Consider the following 19,656-nt stretch of genomic DNA (forward strand, 5'->3'; position numbering starts at 1 on the left):
CCCAGGGAATTCTCTTAAGCACCGCAGTTTAGAAGGGCCCACAGGAAGTAGATGAGAGGGTTCCAGGACGTGAGTGGTCACTATTTGCCTGTTCACCCAGAGAGAGCCCTGTCACTAAGTAGGTCTCTAGATTGTTTTTCTTCCCCTTCTCTGTGGTGTAATTCTTTGAACAATGCTGCTATGTAGCAAAATATGACAACAGACTGTTTTTCTTATATATAGCTGTATGCCAGGCAGCCCAGGAGAAGTTCAGACTCTGAACACAGTTGATATAATACTGAATATAAATACCAAACTGCTGATATTCAGGGACACATACAGACCGGTCAGAAAAAATAGAAGCCACCTGCTCCAAATAGTAGGGGTGCTTACACAAGAGAAATCAGTGAGTAGGAAATTTATTTTTGCCGGAAGGAAAATGTTTATGACACAACACACACAATTACCTCAGAAAAGCACAAAGAAGGCATTCACCTGTGATTTTTTTTTTCTAATGAACCAAAGGACTTAGAAGACAGTGAAAGGCTGTGCAAATCTAACATAATATTTGAACCTCTTTTCAGTGGTTTTAAACCACAACATTGCACCCAACATGGCATTTCTCTATGAAGTTTCCAAAATTAAATGTTTAACAGTGAGAAAATTAAGAATTAAATTAAATTAAATGTAAATTTGGGATAAGATGTAGGTAAGGACCTCTGGTATAAAGATGTATTGTGTTTATGTGTGTATGTGTGGGGGGTGTTTCTGAAGAAAACAGTTAAGTATAGATAAGTGCAAGAGATAATAAAATAAATACTCTTTTGCACAATACTCCAGTTAGACAAATATTATTATTTTGTTATTGCTTCACATCTTTGTAAAATAAATAATCAGATAAAATTAAAAACCTCTTCTTTTCCAATCACATTCCCATGCAAAGTCATGGATCTAGTTCATACTTTTATTACTTTACTATATATGTTACCCAGAAAAAAATAAAAGGTATTGCTTTCTATACTTATGAAAATTATGTTAATATTAATAAATATGCTAATAATATGTTACTATTAGGTCAATAATAGTTATATTAATAATAATACATAATAATAATATGTTAATATTTTGCAGCTATTTTTTCCATTCAGTGTTATTTTACGATCTCCCTGTTGAATCATATAGATCTAAGTTGTTCATTTTAAGTGTGGTTTTACAGATCATCATATAAGGAGATTGCCATTTTTATTCACTCCTGAAAAGATGAAAATGAATGTTTCCCATTTAAGGTACCAAAAATACTGTAATTAATGCCTTCATATGTGTGTGTGAAAGTTTCTCCAGTGTATTCACGTGAGACTAGAATTTGTTAGCTCTGTAGCCAATATTATTCTTCAACATGATTGTATGAGAGCTTCTGTTTACCACATCTTCTCTCAAAATTGGTGCCCTGTGACTTTTTAACTGTGGGAAAATTGATTAGGGAATCATTGAAATTTTATTTGAATTTCTCTGATTACTGCTTGTGAGCATTTGTTAATCTAATTCAGGATCTTTATATTTTCCTCTTCTGTAAACTGCCGGCACATCTCCTTTGCCCATTTTTCTCTTAGGTTATTAGTATTTTTCAATTGTGACATGTTACTTACATATTACAGACAATAATCCTTTGTATCCTCTAGTCTGGTTCTCATTTTTAACTCTATTTATGTTATCCTTATTTCTTCAAAGGTTTTTGATAAATTAGACTATATCAAAAATAATGTTTTCCTTTTTGCTTGGTCTTCTAAGAAATCCTTTTCTGGCCTGAAAACTATAAAAGCTATTTTTGATGTTTTCTTGTCATAGTTTTATCTTTGTGTGACACCTATTCATCTGAAGTTTATTTGTGTGTGTGTGCTCTAGCTTAGAAATGTAATTGTTTTTCATATGTAAATCTAAGTGTATCAACACTACATACTGAATTCTTTGCTGAATGGTGATGGAAGCATCCTTTAATCATGGAAGCCACGATTGCAAATATGCCTGAGTCTGTGTCTCAGCTGTGTACACATTCCATTCTCCTGGTCTACTTGTGTATTCCCATGCTAATGACATATTGTCATAATTATTGATTTATATTACTGATATGATACCCCCACTTGTTCTTGTTTTCAGAAATAGGTTGGTCGTTTTCAGCTCTTTATTCTTCCACATAAATTTCAGAGTCCCTATGTTGAGTTCTATGAATGATTAAATTAGAATTTGTATTACACTCATTGAATTTATAGAATAATTTGGGACAATTAACATTTTGAAGATATTCCATTTTCCTGCTTGAGAAAATAACCTATCTCTGTATCCAGGTTTATTTTCTGTTTTTTGATAAGGCTTTATAATATTTTCATAAAGTTCTTACACAACTTTTGTTAAAAATACTACCAGTTGCTTTTTCATTTTTTAACTCATTTGCAGGTTGCCTTTCTTTCTTTGATATATTATAATTAGTTATTGGTGGTGTAATCGAAGTATATTGATTTTTGAAGCTTAACCTGGTATTCGTCTTGAACTATCTCTAATAACTTTGTTGAATCTCTTGGAATTTCTTTGTAGACAACCATGTCACTTGTAAATATTAACACTTGTGGTTTCCTTTCCAATCCTTATTTGCTTTTTCTTATTGTATTGCATTGGCTAGGAAATGAATAATTTTCAGTGTTGGATGTGATAGAGTTTGTTGTCTTTTTCTTGTCACTAATGAAATTGCTTGTAAAATTCACCACTCAACAAACATTTCTCTGTTATCTACTGTGTGCCAGGCATTGTTACAACGAACAAAACAGACAAAAATCTCTACCTTTCTGGAAGTTATTTTCTAGTTAGTTAGACAAACAAGGGTGGATAGGTCATGCTGGGGGTGGAGTAAGGGAGGTGTAATTTTAAATAAAGAGCAAGGAAAGTTCCCCTGAAAACGTAATGTATGAGTAAGGATGAAGTTAAGCACTGAGTGCAGAACAGCCAGTGCAAAGGCCCTGACACAGGATTGTACCAGGCATGGTTGAGGGGCAGCAAGGAGGCCATTGTGGTTAAACAGAGTGAGTGAGGAGGAGAGAAAAGGACATTCACTCAGACAAGTGGTGAAGGACCAGATTGCAAAAATGCTGGCTTTTACTCTGAGTAAAATGGGAAGCACTGAAATATTTAGAGTGGATTAAGGTGGAAGAACCCTTGCTGAAATCATCTACTTAGGTTTTAAAAGACTCACTTTGGCTGCTGTGTTGAGACTAGAATGGATTGGAATAGGAAAAGAAAAGATGAGGAATAGTAAAAACAGAAGAGGGGTGGGTGGAAGGGAACAGTGAAGAGGGCTTACATTTGCTGATCTGCTGATGTGGGGGTCTGAATGAAAGAGAGGAGTCCAGGATGATTCCACAGGTCCCCCCCCCCCGACTCTTGGTCTGAATAATTAGAAAAATAAATCTTTTCATTTACTGAAAGTGGGAGAATTGTGGGAGGAACAGGTTGGTGGGGGAGGAAGGCGTCAGATTGGAACATGTTGTGACTGAGATGGCAAGTTGAGAAAACCAAGTGGAGACATCAGGTAGGTAGTTGGATATATGAGTCCTGAATTCAGGAAAGTCATCTTTACTGGACTTGTAAATTTGAGAATTCTGAACTGGAAACAGGTAGATCCTGTAAAAGTTCATCCCAAAAAATGACAGAGAAGAGTTCTAGGGACCGAATACTGTGGCCAACCAAAATTTGGAGGTGAGGGAGATGAAAAGGAAATAACAAAATAGACTGAGAAGTGACTAGTAAGATAGAAAGCAAACTGGTGAGGGGCGCTCAGTTGGTTGGGTGACCGACTTCGGCTCAGGTCACGATCTCACAGTTTGTGAGTTCGAGCCCTGCATTGGGCTCTGTGCTGACGGCTCAGAGCCTGGAGCCTATTTCAGATTCTGTGTCTCCCCCTCTTTCTGCCCCTCCCCTGCTTACACTCTGTGTCTCTGTCTCTCAATAATAAGTAAACGTTAAAAAAAATTAAAAAAAAAAAAGAAAAAAAAAGAAAGCCAACAGGTGAGTGTGGTACCCAAGAAGGCAAGAGAAGAAAGCATTCCAAAGAGGATGGAGTGGTCGCTGTGTCACAGGTGCTGATAGGCCCAGAGATTATTATAAAAGGACTCTTAGATTGAACAATTTGGGGACATTATTACACATATAAAAACAGTGTTAGTGGAGGGAAGAGCAACCCTTCCATTTCCCTAGTTTATGTAGTCTTAAATTTAGTTCTTGACTATTCTAAACAGAGAAACATGGGTTTTTTTTTACTTGAGATAGTCAATAAGTTCAACATCAGAGTTTATCAATTTCAGTACTTAATTGCTTCTTATATTTCATTCCTTCCCTCTGACTTTGTTCTCTTCTGACCGAAGTAGATTATATACCTGTTAACCGTTTAACTGGAAATGCTATAAGAATACATAAGCATTGACCCATGAAAATTTTTTAGCTCCACCTCTTACATGAACATAGAAAAACATTTTTAATATGTATTTTATTCTCCAATTTAAAAAAAAATCAATGCATGAAAACATAATTTTGAATGCATAAGCTCACAATGCCAAAATAAAGTACATTATGGTTTTAATAAGTATTGCTGTCAGTCATACATGACATTGTATGTATATGATTTACATACACTGCATATTATGAATAACATCATGCATCTTTTCTTTTTCTATTAGTTCATGCTATATTTGATATTATTCTACTAAAACAAAGCTTTATTTTTTTTATTTTTTTATACTCAACAAAGTGGTAGGTCAGGATTGGTCTTATAAATAGGTGACAAGCAATTTGGCCTGCTCTGTAAGGTCACAGGTAGTGTGCATCCTGTATCCTGATGTTTTTCTCATTCGACATGATATATACATTCCACCAAAGTAATTTCCCTGGATTTGAGGACTTTTCATCTTTCCACAGTTGTCTACTGACTGAACACAAATCTAGGTGGTGGAGGAAAGGGTGGTGTTGCCTTTGCAACATGGACTCCTAACAGAGAAAAAGGCACTTTGCCAATATTATCAAGATTAGGCCCCCACAGGGTGAGTCAGATGTATCAAAAAGGAAAGGAGATGCAGTGTTCTGTTTTTTGTTTTTTTTTTTTAAGTTTATTTATTTATTTTGAGAGAGCGCAAGCACGGGAGGGGCAGAGAGAGAGGGAGACAGAGCATCTAAAGCAAGCTCTGTATTGACAGCAGAGAGCCCGATGCAGGGCTCCAACTCACTGACTGTGAGATCATGACCTGAGCTGAAGTCGGATGCTTAACTGCCTGACCAACTGAGCCACCCAGGCGCCTGCCCCCAGATTCAGTGTTTTAGAAGAAGCTGAGAGAAGACCAAAAACAAACTTGATCTTCCTCACAATGTTACATAGTTAGAAACCCCGCAACCTGATTTGGAAATCTCAGTTAACCTTACTGTAAACATCAGTGGAGAAACAAGTTATGTACACCTGCCACAATCATTTAAAGGTGTTCAGGAAGGGAAGCAGATGAAATCATTCTTTAGTAAAAAAAGAAGTTGAATTTTCAAACTTTATCATATTTACCTTACCAGTTGATTTTGATTATGTGGCAACATTGTGATAATAATTTATGTAGCAGACAACAGTGGGTAGAAGTTTGTCCCAAAAAGTGTTTAAGATATTCTCTTAAAAATGTGTTCTTGGGAATTTTTATTTGACTGCTAAAGCTTATTCATTTTTACCTTTTCTTTTTTTTTTTTTTTGAGTTTATTCATTTATTTTGAGAGAGAGAGAGAGAGCAAGCACGAGTAGGGGACGGGCAGAGACAGAGAGGGAGAGAGAGAGAATCTCAAGCTGGCTCCATGCCAGGCTCCAGCGCAAAGCCTGATGCGGGGCTTGAACTCACAAACCATGAGATGTGACCTGAGCCGAAACCAAGAGTCAGATGCTTAATCAACTGAGCCACCCAGACGCCCTGTTTTTATCTTTCCTTATCTGCTCCCCCTAATTAAATTATGTTCCCTTCAGCATAGGCAACTTCTCTTTCCCTTACGTATTTCATACCTTAATGTCTTCTCTCTTCTTTCAGCCAGTTGGGTACTGAAGCAGCTGAAATGCGAAAAAGACAGCAGTCACAAAATGAAGGAACACCTGCTGTGTCTCAAGCGCCTGGAAACCAGAGGCCCAACAACACATGTTGCTTTTGCTGGTGCTGTTGCTGCAGCTGCTCCTGGTATGTGGCTTTCTCTGTATGACACTCCCCTGAGCTGGGTCCTAACTGGAATGGATACGCATGTTCATTCTTGGTGTCATAGAAACTTCTCAGTCTGTCTCCTTTTCCTCCTTTACAAGTAGGGATTACTGGAGACCATCACTGGAAATAGAATATTTCCCCAGAACCTGCACTTAAGTTGATAGTAAGGTAAAGAATGAAAACTTATTTTATATCCTGTTTTTCTCCATCCATGCTTCTTAAAGATGTGGGTAAAAATAAGATTATGGGTATGTATTTGTTTAACCGTAAAGAATGTTCTCCAGTGTTCCAGAAGGTGCGAGACTGTTAAGACAGTACCTAGCAGTACTGTACATCATATTCGATGTTGTGTTTTAGTTATATGGTATGTCACAGAGTGTTGATCATTCATTCACAGAGCCACAAAACCATGAGTCAGTGTGGCACTCGCAGCTACAGACTCCTGATACAGGACAGAGTATGAAGTCTAAGTCAGTCAACTAAAAGCCAGAGAACCTGCTTTCCTTTGTGATTTTATCACTGACAGGTTCTGTGACCTCATACAAATGTTTCATTTCTGCTTTTTGGTTTCTTCATTGGCAAAATGATGGAGAGTTAGCCAAACTGATTCCCAGAGTCCTGTCTAGTGCTAAATTTCCATGATTCAGGCACCTCAAAACACCTGCTCCAGTTCCAAATTCTCAAAGTGCCTTCAAACAAGAAACTCAGCAAGACCCAGAGTCCTAAGATTTAAGCACATGAGACTCCCCAGGGGATGCTAGACTTAATGGAACTTTCCATAGAACTGTAAGTTTTGGGGCCCTTAAGATCCAATTTACAAGTGGATCTTCTGGATCTCCCTGCTTATTTCAAAACTCTGAAGAAATGCCCAAATGCTTGTACCATCTTCTTGTGTATGATTACTACAGTTTCCTGACATCCATTGAGGTTATTGTTATGATATGGTGGCATAATATTCAGTCATTATGGCCAAAATAGAAGATGAAATGTATTAAACTTCACTAGTAGCCATGGTGTTGAAAAAGCTCTGTCCCCTCTACTAAACTTCATTTCCAGAAAACCATCAGACATTTCAGTAATTTGGAAGGTTTTAAAGTAGTTTTTATAAATATCAAAATTGCTCCGCAGATGATGATTCTTTGTTAGGGAAAGTCCTATCTGACTCCTTCCCTTTCATTTTTAAGCCTTAACTATTTCAGATGGAGGAAATAGAGTTCTAGAGGAGGGAGCTATTTCAATAAAATTGTATATATTTTTTTCCTTTATTACTCCTAAAAAATATTTTTTTTCCCTTTATTACTCTTAAAGAGATCATCTAGCTCTGGCCTGAATCCATGAAGTAAAGGGTAGTGATTTAATATGGTGTTTCAGAAGTCAGACTGCCTGGGTTCAAATCTTATCCTCATCATCACTGTCTGTTGACCTTCAACAAGTTACATTATTAATGTCCTAAATTCTTCATACATCAAATTACAGTAATAAGAATCCCTACTTCATAAGGTTGTTGTAAACATTGAATGAAAGAACAGTGCCTAACACATAAGTATGTGCTTAAGAATTAGCTTGCTGGGTTATAGCACACTTCATATTGGAAGACTAATATTTGAAATAATGTATACATGTCTTTAAAAGATCAGCTTATGGATATAATATAAAAAATAATCTTGGAAAAGGAAAGGAATTTTATTGTAGATTCTGCATAAGACATCACAAATACATTGTTACGTAGTGTTGACGATTATACTTATATTTCTTATTTATACTATGCTGTGTTCTAGAAATCATATATGATTTTATTTGCCTGATAAAACTTATTTCTGAATTGTTTCAGGATTAAAACACCAAAACAGATAAGAGTACTGAAGTTTTGTTGTGCTATATTTGTTTGCTGCCAAACATATTTGGTTATATTTGCTTTTATCTGGCTTACATATATTTAGTGAGACTTGCTTTTCTTCATTCTTAAAGGGCACATTGAATAACAAAACATTCAATATGAGCTTATGAACATCAAATTGTCACAGACCACAGACTATGGATGGAGAACAAAACAGCTTTTGGAAGCTGCCTTAACTCTCCGCACCTCTAAGGTGACGTGTATTTCAAGTCATGCACTTGGCGCATTGGATGAGCGCTCCGTGAGGCTCTATGAGTTCTGGACTAACGTGTAATTGTCAAGAATTGTGTTTGTGAGTAATAAGTCGCGGATGCCTCAGTCTAAGCCATAAAACACACAGTCTACAAATTTATAAGTCTTCCGTATGTGATAAATGATAGGTAATTTCTAACATAAACAACTTGAAAAAAATGAAAGTTAAATTGCTTTGAATTATGAGTTTTAATTGTGACAATGTTATCTCATTGCAAATGAGAATTTCCTTAATATGTGCATTTAAAAAATATCATTATTTTTATATTTTGAGTTTAAGGAAAGAAAATGTTAAAGCCTTCTTAGAGTGGAAAACAAAAGAAAGAAATGTTCTTCAAAATTTCCAGGCTAGGTCAGAGGAGCAGAACAGAAAGAAACACTAAAAAATGTTAATTTAGGGACCAAAATAAAGTTAGAAATCAAAATATGAAGGAACTGTCGTTTGTAAATAGGAGCAGTTGTCATGTAGCTGGTTTTACCTCCTTTTAAGGAAATAGAATGCTAGGAAAATAAATTTCTGCATCTAGTAATAAATACAAATACCTCACCCTAGCCTTACATATTATGAGTTTTTTAAGCAACACAGTATTTCCCTCAAATTTGTATTTCTCTTTCATATGTCAGTGTCAGCTCCTCTCCCATTTTTAAACTTATTCCTGTCTTAATAAAATTACCACTGTGCTTTATGTTGGGGGATGATACAGAGATCAAGTACAACATTGATGAATATTTCCAGTTTCCTTCCAAAACCTAAAAAGTTGGGACTTAATTCATAATGACTTGTTAAGCTGATCTGTTCTCTGTCGCTTTTAAGAAACCACTTCTGTCCCCAAATCAGTCTGTTTCCCTTCTCTCCCCACGGCCTTACATTGCAAGAGGAGAAAACAAGGGAATGTGGTTTAGAGCATGTAAGCTGTGTTACGTAAAGAATCATGGACGTCTAGTCTTGGCCATAAAATGAACAGCATATAAATTTGCAAGTCTTTCCATGCATGGGACTAAGTTGTTCCTGACCAGGAGGAGAGAGAGTTTTGTCAAGACTTCCTGTCTAAAGGTTCAAGGCTACCACTGTGAAAACTGAATTTATATCAAGATTCAGACAGAGGTCGTTTACTCTCTTCCCTTTTCTTGATGGGAAAGAAACCTTTGAAAGATATGGGCTCCTCCCCCACAGAACTGCTGTCTCCAGGACAGTAGGGGGCAGTGAGGGCTTTCACACACATATGCACTGGAGACAACACCTGTGAAGGTGCATTGCAAAGTACAACCTGCTGTGGGCTCACGAAAGCAAGGTGCCTCAAGAAGGAGATGGAAAGGTAGAGCTTTCAAAATGTATTTTGAGCTTAAAGCTAATGTCCAAATTGTCCCACAGACCCTCTCCTAACATCAGAGGTTATGGTAAAATAACCTCGACTGTTTTTTCCAAAGAAGTCTTTAATTTTTTTTTAACATTTATTCATTTTTGAGAGACAGAGAGAAACAGAGTGTGTGAGTGGGGGAGAGATAGAGAGAGAGGGAGACACAGAATCCGAGGCAGGCTCCAGGGTCTGAGCTGTCAGCACAGAGCCCGATGCAGGGCTTGAACTCACGGACCGCAAGATCATGACCTGAGCTGAAGTCAGACACTTAACCGACTGAGCCACCCAGGTGCCCCGCAAAGAAGTCTTTAGGTGTGAATCCATCCCTGTTTTAATTCCTTGTTGCTCCTGGTGGTGTCCTATCAAGCAGGACAGATTTCCATGTTCAATCATAAAAAATCAGAACTCAAGAGACTTCAGCTCTTATCTCTCCAAAGTTTCCTAATGACTTCTCATGCTGTTTGGTAGAAGTAAGGGGATAGCTCCAGGGGAGTTGGCGGCCACAGTATTTCTGGCCACAGCCCTGGGCTCCCCTCTTGGCAGTTTCCAAGGGGATGGTTCTGTCTTTAGCTGTTTTACATATTAGACTTAGGTATAAGCTTTTGTTTGAAAGAAAAAAACGGCCGTGTTAAAAAAAAAAAAAACTGTCTGGAAAATGCTGTCTCTAAGGTTCCACCTAAGGAAACTGAAGGCTTGCCTACTCTCACAAAGCTCATTAGTTAACGAAAGGCTAAAATTCAAGTCATTTAACATCCAGTCTGTTGTTTCGTCCACTTGAAGCTGACACTTCCAAACTTTTCATTTCCAGGTTTGATATGAACCGTTTCCAAAGCTTTTTAGTTTCCAAGTCGAATTCAGAATCTCATGCACTACTGTCAAAATCAAATTCACAATCTCATGCACTACTATGTATTGCCTACAAGATTTGGGCCACTGCATCAGATACTCTTCATTCTTCTCAGGAGAAACTGTCCCTCAGACTGAAATTAGTGAGCCCTGTGAAAGCTAAAATCATCTTCCTTTTGGACACGTGATTTCCCAGAGTTCCCAGACCATGGGCTACATCTAAGCAAATGTTAAGCACTTCATAAACATGTTTTCAGTTGCCCCTCCCTCCATTTTTAGCTAGTACCACAGTCTCTGTAATTCAGAACGGTCCAAAAATAATGTCCTGTTTTATACTCTGTTGCTGTCACACGTTAGCTCTCTGCAATGAAAATACTACGGTGCATGCTTTAAAAGCCAGAGGTTATTTTTCAAAAGGAAAAACAAAATCCATGTCTGCTCCATGGTAAAGAAACCACCCCCTGGAAATAAATCTGCTAACACATGTAAGGTGAATCATTTCATCTGAGGCACCAGTGAATAAACACTTTTACCTGTCACCCTCGCAGACCTGATTCATGGTACGTGGGAGCTTGAGTTATGTGCCTAGGATTTCCAAAGTACTTGTAACCAGTCCCCAAAGTATCGCTTACAAACACTTCTACAGTTTTGAAACTCCATCTCCCCATGGCGTAGTGAATTTCCTCAACAGTTTCTAGACTTACATAAACCTTAAACTTGCACCATCAAAAGATATCTACTGAAATGAACCCAGGTTTCCCAGGCCATAGCCACAAAAAACCCAAAAGTGGACATTAGGACCATGGACCATCTATATGTCACACATTTGTGAATTCTCTCATTTACAATTTAGTGAATGCCTATTATTGCCCCGTACAGTTGTACTTCTTTAAATTTTTTTTTCAACGTTTTTTATTTATTTTTGGGACAGAGAGAGACAGAGCATGAACAGGGGAGGGGCAGAGAGAGAGGGACACAGAATCGGAAACAGGCTCCAGGCTCTGAGCCATCAGCCCAGAGCCCGACGCGGGGCTCGAACCCACGGACCGCGAGATCGTGACCTGGCTGAAGTCGGACGCCTAACCGACTGCGCCACCCAGGCGCCCCACAGTTGCACTTCTTTAGCTTTCGCCACATTCTCCCTGCCTCTTCATCAACAGAGAATAAATTCTCAAGAAGCAGTTGAACCTGGAAGGTCACCCTCTAGAAAGCTTGGTATTCAAACTGCCTCCGCCAGGTCTGTGTGACATATGACCAGAAGGCTACGTATTGGAAAAGTGCCAGAATTAGAATACCTCGATCCTTTTCCATTGAAGGCATACCATTGGTACTCTTTTTGACTCTGTGTTTACTATAAAGGCATATTTTTTGAGTATCACATAGCAGTGTTTAGATCAGCAGTGGAAAGATGGATGTGTATAAGACAAAATAATAGATGACAATGTTATGCCCAGTCTCATTTAGAAGAATAGAAAGAATGAGCCAGAAAAGGGCTGGAGAAAGGTTAAATTAAGTCAGAAGGAGGCAAGAGCCAGCTTAAAAGGATAGCCGATTCAGTGAGGAACAAAGGAAGTGTCCTCCTGAGTGCTGGGGACACCTGTGAGGACACCTGTGGCATGATTTCCCTGAAGGGGTGGGTAAGTAAGAAGGAGAGTCTATGGTGTGAGGAGCCTGGTAAGGAACCACAGAGCTTTTAAGAGGATACAGACAGGTGAGGAAGGGGAAAGTCAGGTGGCATAAACCTCAGAGAATGCAGAAGAGGAATGCCAGCACCCCCCACACCGCGTCTTGCCCTGTGGGAAATGGGCTACGGAAGGAGAACACAGGAGAGTGTGTGGGACATGGAAAGGAAGTTCCAAAGAAAACAAGTATCCTCAGAATGAGAGAGAGAGAAGCCTCACTCTGGTGAAGAAACCCAGGGGCTGACAGGAGAAAAGATACTCTAGGTACAGAGGTTGGGAGTGCGTTCTGGGACAGGGCCCTGCAAGGACATGAGTGGGGTACGCTGGCCCAGATACCCCAGTTGACTTCAAGTCGTTTTAGGTTCAGACTCGGGGAGAATCTCTTGAATCTCAGCTGACTTACTATATATATGTGGTGATGTGGTGAGAGCCATCTGGGTCTGGATGGGCCAGGATGTGGCAGACTTCTGGGATGACCTTGGCATTGGGTCAGTGCTGTTAATACCTATGGCCATGCCTCCCACCGCCCTGAACAAAGCTGAACACACGGAGGGCCAGGTAGACTCCCCAGCTCATTCTGCTGGTTTTCCTACTAGTGATTCTCCTGTTTAACATGTGTTTTGTTGTTGTTGTTGTTTTAGGTTAATAACTTTAAAATTTATTATGTGGATATATATAGTTGAATTCATAAAAGCTCACATTAGTCAGTTGGCACGGAACATTTTTGTAAACATATACACTGTTTCATACTTGAAAACAGCCAAAAATAAATTGGCTTGTAGCATGTTATTTGACACATAGTAGGTGTTTAATTAATACTAGGATGTGAAATGCAGGATTGAATTTGGACTTATGAAAATGTGTCACAAAAATTATTTTTAAAAACTATAGGCATAATCTCTCAGGCCTTTGTGTAATCGTGGGGCAGGTAATGCTTATTAGATTTCTATCACGTTTCTTCTTACGCACCATTTTCCTTCATTCTCTCTTGCACACGTGCATGTGTGTGTTAGGAGTAATAGTGGTAGCATACTAGTAGTAATTGGTAGTAGAGAGGGGTAAGGGTTCTGGAACAGAGCATGAATACTCTAGTATTCCTAGGGTCTAAAGTGAAGAGGACAAAACAGAAGGCTGAAGCGATAGGCAGTGACAAGCAATAAAATGCCTTTAGTGTCATATTAAGGAGTTAGGACTTGATACTTTTTTGGATATAAGACGTGATTGAAGTTTATTAAGTAAGGAGGAGACGCAGTCTATTGCATGTGTTAAGTATACCCTTCCGGAGGCAGTGGAAATATATGGAAGAACAAGACAAAAAAACCAAGGAGAATATTAGGAGATTTTGTAATAGCCTCAGTGAGAGATGTTGGGAGCCCAAAATAAAGAGATGATTTTAAAAAGGGACACCTGGGTGGGTCTGTTGGTTAAGCCTCAGACTCTTTTTTGTTTTTTAATTTTATTTAAATCCAAGTTAGTTAACATATAGTGTAATAATGATTTCAGGGGTAGAATTTAGTGATTCATCCCTTATATATAAGCCCCGTGCTCATCCCAACAAGTGCCCTCCTTAATGTCCATCACCAGTTTAGCCCTTCCCCCCACCCGACACCCCTGCAGCCAACCTCAGTTTGTTCTCTGTATTCAAGGGAATCACCATCTCTCTTTTTCTCTTACAGCCTCCGATTCTTGATTTCAGCTCAGGTCATGATTTCAGGGTCGTGAGATGGAGTCCCACATCAGGCTCCCTGTTGAATGTGGAGCCTGCTTGGGATTCTCTCTCTCCCCTCTGCCCCTTCCACACTTGCATGTGCATTCTCTGTCTCTCTCAGAAATAATAATAATGATGATGATAATAATAATAATAATAATAATATAAAGTAAAAGGACTGGAGAGCTTACCAATTCAAGAGACACTGGATGTACTGCCAAGAATTTACACTAGACGAGGGGCACCTGGTTGACTCAGTCCGTTAAGTGTCCAGCTACAGCCTAGGTTATGATCTCAAGATTCACAAGTTCGAGGCCCGTGTTGAGCTCTGTGCTGACAGCTCAGAGCCTGGAGCCTGCTTCAGATTCTGTGTCTCCCTCTCTCTCTCTGCCTTTCCGCTGCTCATGCTCTCTCTCTCTCTCTCTCTCTCAAAAATAAATAAACATAAAAAAAAAAGAATTTGCAATAGATGAGAAACAGGAGGGACAGATAACTCCACTTGCTCCAGGGGCTGGGTTGATGGGGGCCCCATCAGATGAGAGGACACACGAATAGGAGGGTGGTTAGGGCAGGGCATGTGATGAGCGAGCCCAGCTCTGTGTAAGGCACCCCAGGAGTTGGCTGTGGAATGAAGCTGTGAGGTAGGGAGGGCCACCTCGGGGAGTTCCAACACTGAAAGAGAAAGCAGTGGCACTCTGCATGCACAGAGCGCAGAGAAGAGACTGTCTGAGGGTGGCACAAAACACACAGCTCTAAGCTGGCACAGAAGCCACGAGACGAGTCGCACAGACAAGACACTGACCGATGTTGCTGATGCACAGCACACCGGGGAGGTCCAGTGGGATAAGACTCGTGGAGTATCTTGTCACCTGGCCAGCTGGGAGTGGGTCCGTGAGCTCTGTGAGGATCCTGCTTCTCTTGAAGGTGCACGAGGAGGAAGGATTTAGAGAGAAGAGCTGCAGACGGAGAAAGGAGTACACTCCTCTTCAAAGGCCCGGAGGCACCTTCATCTTTCAAGGTGAAGGTTCAATTTGAAGGAAGCTGGGATTCCCTTCTTGACTCAAAGCACAATTATTCAGTTTCTAAAACATTAGGGAATTCAGCACTTTCAAATCCAGACAAAATTTATTAACTCTCTGGACAATATTTAAGAATTCCCCCTCCAGGGGCGCCTGAGTGGCTCAGTCGGTTGGGCGTCTGACTTTGGCTCAGGTCATGATCTCGCGGTCTGTGAGTTCGAGCCCCGCGTCGGGCTCTGTGCTGACAGCTCAGAGCCTGGAGCCTATTTCAGATTCTGTTCTCCCCCTCTCTCTACCCCTCCCCTGCTCACGCTCTGTGTCTCTCAATAATAATAAATAAACGTTAAAAAAATTTTTTTAAAGAACTTCTCCTCCAGCCTCCCCAGAGCAATAATACAAAACACACAGTTACATGTTTGCTACCCCTACCCTATCCACAAAATGCGGTAGCTATTACATCTGATTGAAATAAGTATTCACTCTTTATTTTTGTTCCTCTCATTAAAACCCTTTATTATTTCTTGTAGATCTGGTTCACTTTTTCATGGTGTTGGCATGGTAGACCTATTAAAATATGCCTGCTATTTTAGGATGTCATTCAGGAATTACTTGTTCCTTGTCAGATACAACAATAAAATCCACTTCTTGTGAATATGAAATTTATTGTATCATAGTCTGCTTAATTGGGTTATATAAATATTATAAGTTCCAATGCTATGAAATTCATATCTCTGTATCAGATGTCAGTACACTATGTATCAATGTTCACTTCATGCCTGGAAGCATGGATTCCTAACTAGAAAGCAAATTTCTGCCATTGCTACTTTTTCTATAAAGCAACATAGATTATTTAAAAGTACAGGGCTATTTTAATCGACTAATTCTGTAAGAGTGGAAAGATAATTCCATGTGTTTTTTTCTAAACAGATGTTGTCTTGCCATATTTAAAGATTACATACAAATTCTAACGTGTCTTCCTCATATGAAGCCTACTAACAAGAGACCGCATGGGGTAGGGAAGCAACGAGCAATGCTGGAATTAGACCGAGATGGGTCCTGGTTCCATGACATACAACTGTGAAACCTTTGGCAAGTGACTTGTCTGAGCCTCAGTTTCTTCATCTGTAAGATGTAATGAATAACACACATAAATCAGTGAGTTTAGGTTTCAGTACGTTCTAGGGGCCTCCTGAATAATCCTTTATTGATATGTTTTACTTCTGTCCCCCTTGCAAGTCTCAGTCTGAAAGGAAATTAACAGACTTTGTAGGATTTGAACGCTGTATGCCTCGTGACTTCTATTCACATACTGTCAGCAAATGTAAGAGAACCTGTTCCTGCATTCTGTATCCCTGGTTCTTTTTCCCCAAATGTCACTCACATTCACCAGCACAGGTACAACTCAGCATTCCTGGAGCATGCACTACACAGCCATAGGATTCCCAGACAGTGGGATATCCTATTCTGGAGCTAAATTTCCCCACAGATCAGGATTATTGCCTTCAGTCATAATTGTTCTCAAGGATGCTTCCCACCTCATCCCATACATATTCATGCACACAGTAACTAGAACATACCAGGGGAGGGATGAATGGAGGATTGTAAGTGACCCTCTCAGCCATCAGATGTCTTTCTGAGTAGCAACTACTAGAGTTCTAACTCTTTCACTCTTCTTTGGATGACAGGCACACAAGTTAACTAAAACCAGAAGCTTGAGCTCCAACTCAACTGATGCTTTCAAGGACTTAGATGACTGCGTGCCATTTTAATAACAGCGTCTACTAACTAAATAGGGGTCCATTTGGCCTTTTCACACCCAAGACTATTTGCTTTACCACAGAAGCATCAACTAACTTAATTGTGGCTTACAGGAAAAATTACAGTGGGTGGAAGGAAGAGCTTAAAATAGGATTTCAATCAACCTGAGAACTGAAATGGAAGAGAGATATTATATAAAGAACATCTAAATATTCGGTGCTGTACTTCTCATTTTTTTATAAAGCAAAGTGCCTTTTTTTTTTAAGTTTATTTATTTATCATAAGAGAGACAGAGACAGTGTGAGTGGGGGAGGGACAGAGAGAGGAAAACAGAAAATTCCAACCAGGCTCCATGCTGCCAGTACAGAGCCTGACGTGGGGCTTGCTCATGAACTGCAAGATCACAACCTGAGCCAAAACCAAGAGTTGGATGCTTAACCTACTGAGCTACCCAGGTGCCCCAGTCCTGTACTTCTCTTAATTTTAAGGCGGGGGGGGGGGGGGGAGCGGGGAGAGACCTGTTTATACCAAATAAGAAACTTTGGTTATTTAAGCTGAACGCAAACTTTATGTAATGGATCCAGACTTTAACCATGTAATAGCTTGTCAGCAGTCGGCCTTCTAAATCAAACTGGTGTGTCAATGAACCTAAAAATAATTGGCTTGGAGTTTGAAATAAAAATTTAATACCAAAGGAAAAAGGGGATCTTTCAAACCCATTTTCAAACAGAAGCATGTATAGTGAGAAATTGGTAGCAAAGAGAGAGGGGATGAGTAGATAAAGAGATTTCTCTTCAGTTTCCATGCATCAAAAGAAGAAATGATTGTTTACATATAACCCAAACTTGAAATAAAATAGTTTGGAGAGTCTTCTCTCACAATGGCTCCTTTAAAGAATATTAAATTAAAAAAAAAAAAAAAAGAAAGAAAGAAATTTCCTGCCTGTTGCTAGTTAGAAACCTTGTCACGTTAATTTGTTCCAAGAATGTATGACCTCAGTTCCATATTACTGCAGCCAGAGACATTAGAGTTTCAAACAATTTATTGGGATGGATATCTATAATGTTAATAGGATTATGCCTGCCTTTTTTTTTTTTTTTTTTAAGACTAAAGTGTTCCTAAGTCAAATGACTTAAGGCTGGGGAATATCCAGAACGTTTTCTAAATGCCAAAAAGGAAAACTTGGTGCCATTATGCACACCTCCCGAGATTAAATTTATCCCCTTCAAGTTTGATTATTTCACTCCCAGAAAACTTGAATGACTCTTCTCCAATTCCTTAGAAATATATAATTATCAAAACTCCATCAACTCCTTTTTTTTTCCCAAATAAGGGGTAATTACTCCCAGAAACTTTTTTCATTTTCTTTTATTCAGATTTGATTAAAAATTACATTTATAAAGGCAACACAGCCATCTAGTGGACAGATTTTTAACAGCTGATTATTTTACCTTTGAGAGGTTTAAGTTTGTGAAAGAAAAACTTAAGCCAAATAAAATACTTGTTTTATGACACATGATTATATTTCTCATGTGTCATAGGATTTATAGACATGATTATAAGAAGCAGGGGGGATATTTATAGAGGCAATGGTGTTTTTTTAGACAACTGTTGTATAACATTTCCAGACACAAATTTTTAACCACCATTGCCATCCCCACATACCCATTCAAAAAACCAACTTGTTTTACCAAAATGTATACATAAAAGTGATAAGGTTGAAGTCAAGGGTTTGACTCTAACTGGATTTTTCTATGTGAGAAATTATGCATGGCATATGGTTGCTTCCCCACCTTCTGGGGCCTTTTTTTCTTCCGTTTCTTGTCTTTTCTAAGCAACGCATCACTGCTCTTCTCCTTTCTGCACTCCCTTCTCAAAGTTTCTCTGCCGATGTGAGCAAGGTGTAGCCCCAGGGGGCTCTTTGCAATAGCAAACCTAGTTCGCGGTCATGAGTGGAATCTCCTCATGGAGATTCTCCTCGTGGAGGCTTTGCTGTGAAAATGCTCTGTAACAACTCCTTCCTGGTAATCTCCAATTCCAGGGAATTGAGAAGTTGCTTCCTGCCAGTATCTACCATATATTTAGCCCTCTGGGCAATAACCCCGACAGCCCGATAGCGGTGGACGGTGCTTATGGAGGAGGCGTGTGAACTCAGTCAACTGGTTTGTGATAAGAGTTCTACCTTTTCCAAACACGTAAGAGCAAACAGTCTTTGTAAATAACTAAAAAGGCAAAAATACCACAATTAATTCTTTTATATAAAGAGAAGTGGCATTGAATAGTGAAGACGAACATGAGAGACCAGAAGTCAAAAGACATGAGTTCAACGCCAGCCCTGATGTGGCTTACTCGTGGGAATGGTGTAAATCAACCCTGGGGACTGTTTGCTCTTAAATAAGATGGGAATGATTAATAACAAATCCCCTGCTTACCTTACAGGACTATTGTGAGGAAGAAGTAGTCAGGTCATGTATGAGGAAGTGTTTTACAATAATGGCAAAGTATAAGGCTTTATTTCCTCAAGTTGAAATTAAAAGCTCTTGGTAAACTTGGGTTTGTCATTTTAATATGCAGCTAATTTGCCCTTCCATTTAATAATTAAGCACGTGTGATAATTTGCCTTTTTGTCTCAAGTTTTTAGTCTTTGCTGTACAACCTTGTATAGTGGCTCTTAACCCTATCCCCATTACGAGTGAAGGAAAATAAAGCATGGAAAACCAAAATCATTGTAAAGGAGGTATAGCCTACATTCGGAGAGCACGTCATTGCCTTCTTGCCCCATTCCATAAGCACACCTCACTGCCTGTTCTGATTTATCACTCCCACCCTGAAACATCTAATCTGCCCATTTGGGCCCTTCATCCATATCATGACTTTTTTACAGCTCTCAGCCTCGCAGG

The 19,656-nt window shown here is 39.3% G+C and overlaps 1 protein-coding gene and 1 long non-coding RNA gene across 8 annotated transcripts in view; one reads left to right on the plus strand and one right to left on the minus strand.

The window, feature by feature from the left end:
* The window catches only part of RGS17 (regulator of G protein signaling 17), a 91,943-nt gene that overhangs the window by 55,490 nt on the left and 16,797 nt on the right, over nucleotides 1-19,656 (plus strand). The window contains exon 2 of one of the 2 annotated variants that reach the window (XM_047101708.1): nucleotides 6,072-6,215. In XM_047101708.1, coding sequence (XP_046957664.1) covers nucleotides 6,097-6,215 — 119 coding nt within the window. In that variant the 5' untranslated portion in view covers nucleotides 6,072-6,096. The remainder of the gene's footprint in view (nucleotides 1-6,071; nucleotides 6,216-19,656) is intronic. The other variant, XM_047101709.1, reaches the window with a different exon arrangement.
* The window catches only part of LOC124528227 (uncharacterized), a 117,617-nt gene that overhangs the window by 51,526 nt on the left and 46,435 nt on the right, over nucleotides 1-19,656 (minus strand). For all 6 annotated transcript variants that reach the window (XR_006966118.1, XR_006966117.1, XR_006966116.1 and 3 more), the window contains one exon: nucleotides 6,047-6,091. This is a non-coding gene — a long non-coding RNA (uncharacterized LOC124528227). The remainder of the gene's footprint in view (nucleotides 1-6,046; nucleotides 6,092-19,656) is intronic.

The sequence above is a fragment of the Lynx rufus genome, unplaced genomic scaffold (genome assembly GCF_022079265.1).
Source record: "Lynx rufus isolate CCGP_SWC_20201006 ecotype Redwood Valley unplaced genomic scaffold, mLynRuf1.p SCAF_6, whole genome shotgun sequence".
NCBI lineage: Eukaryota > Metazoa > Chordata > Mammalia > Carnivora > Felidae > Lynx > Lynx rufus.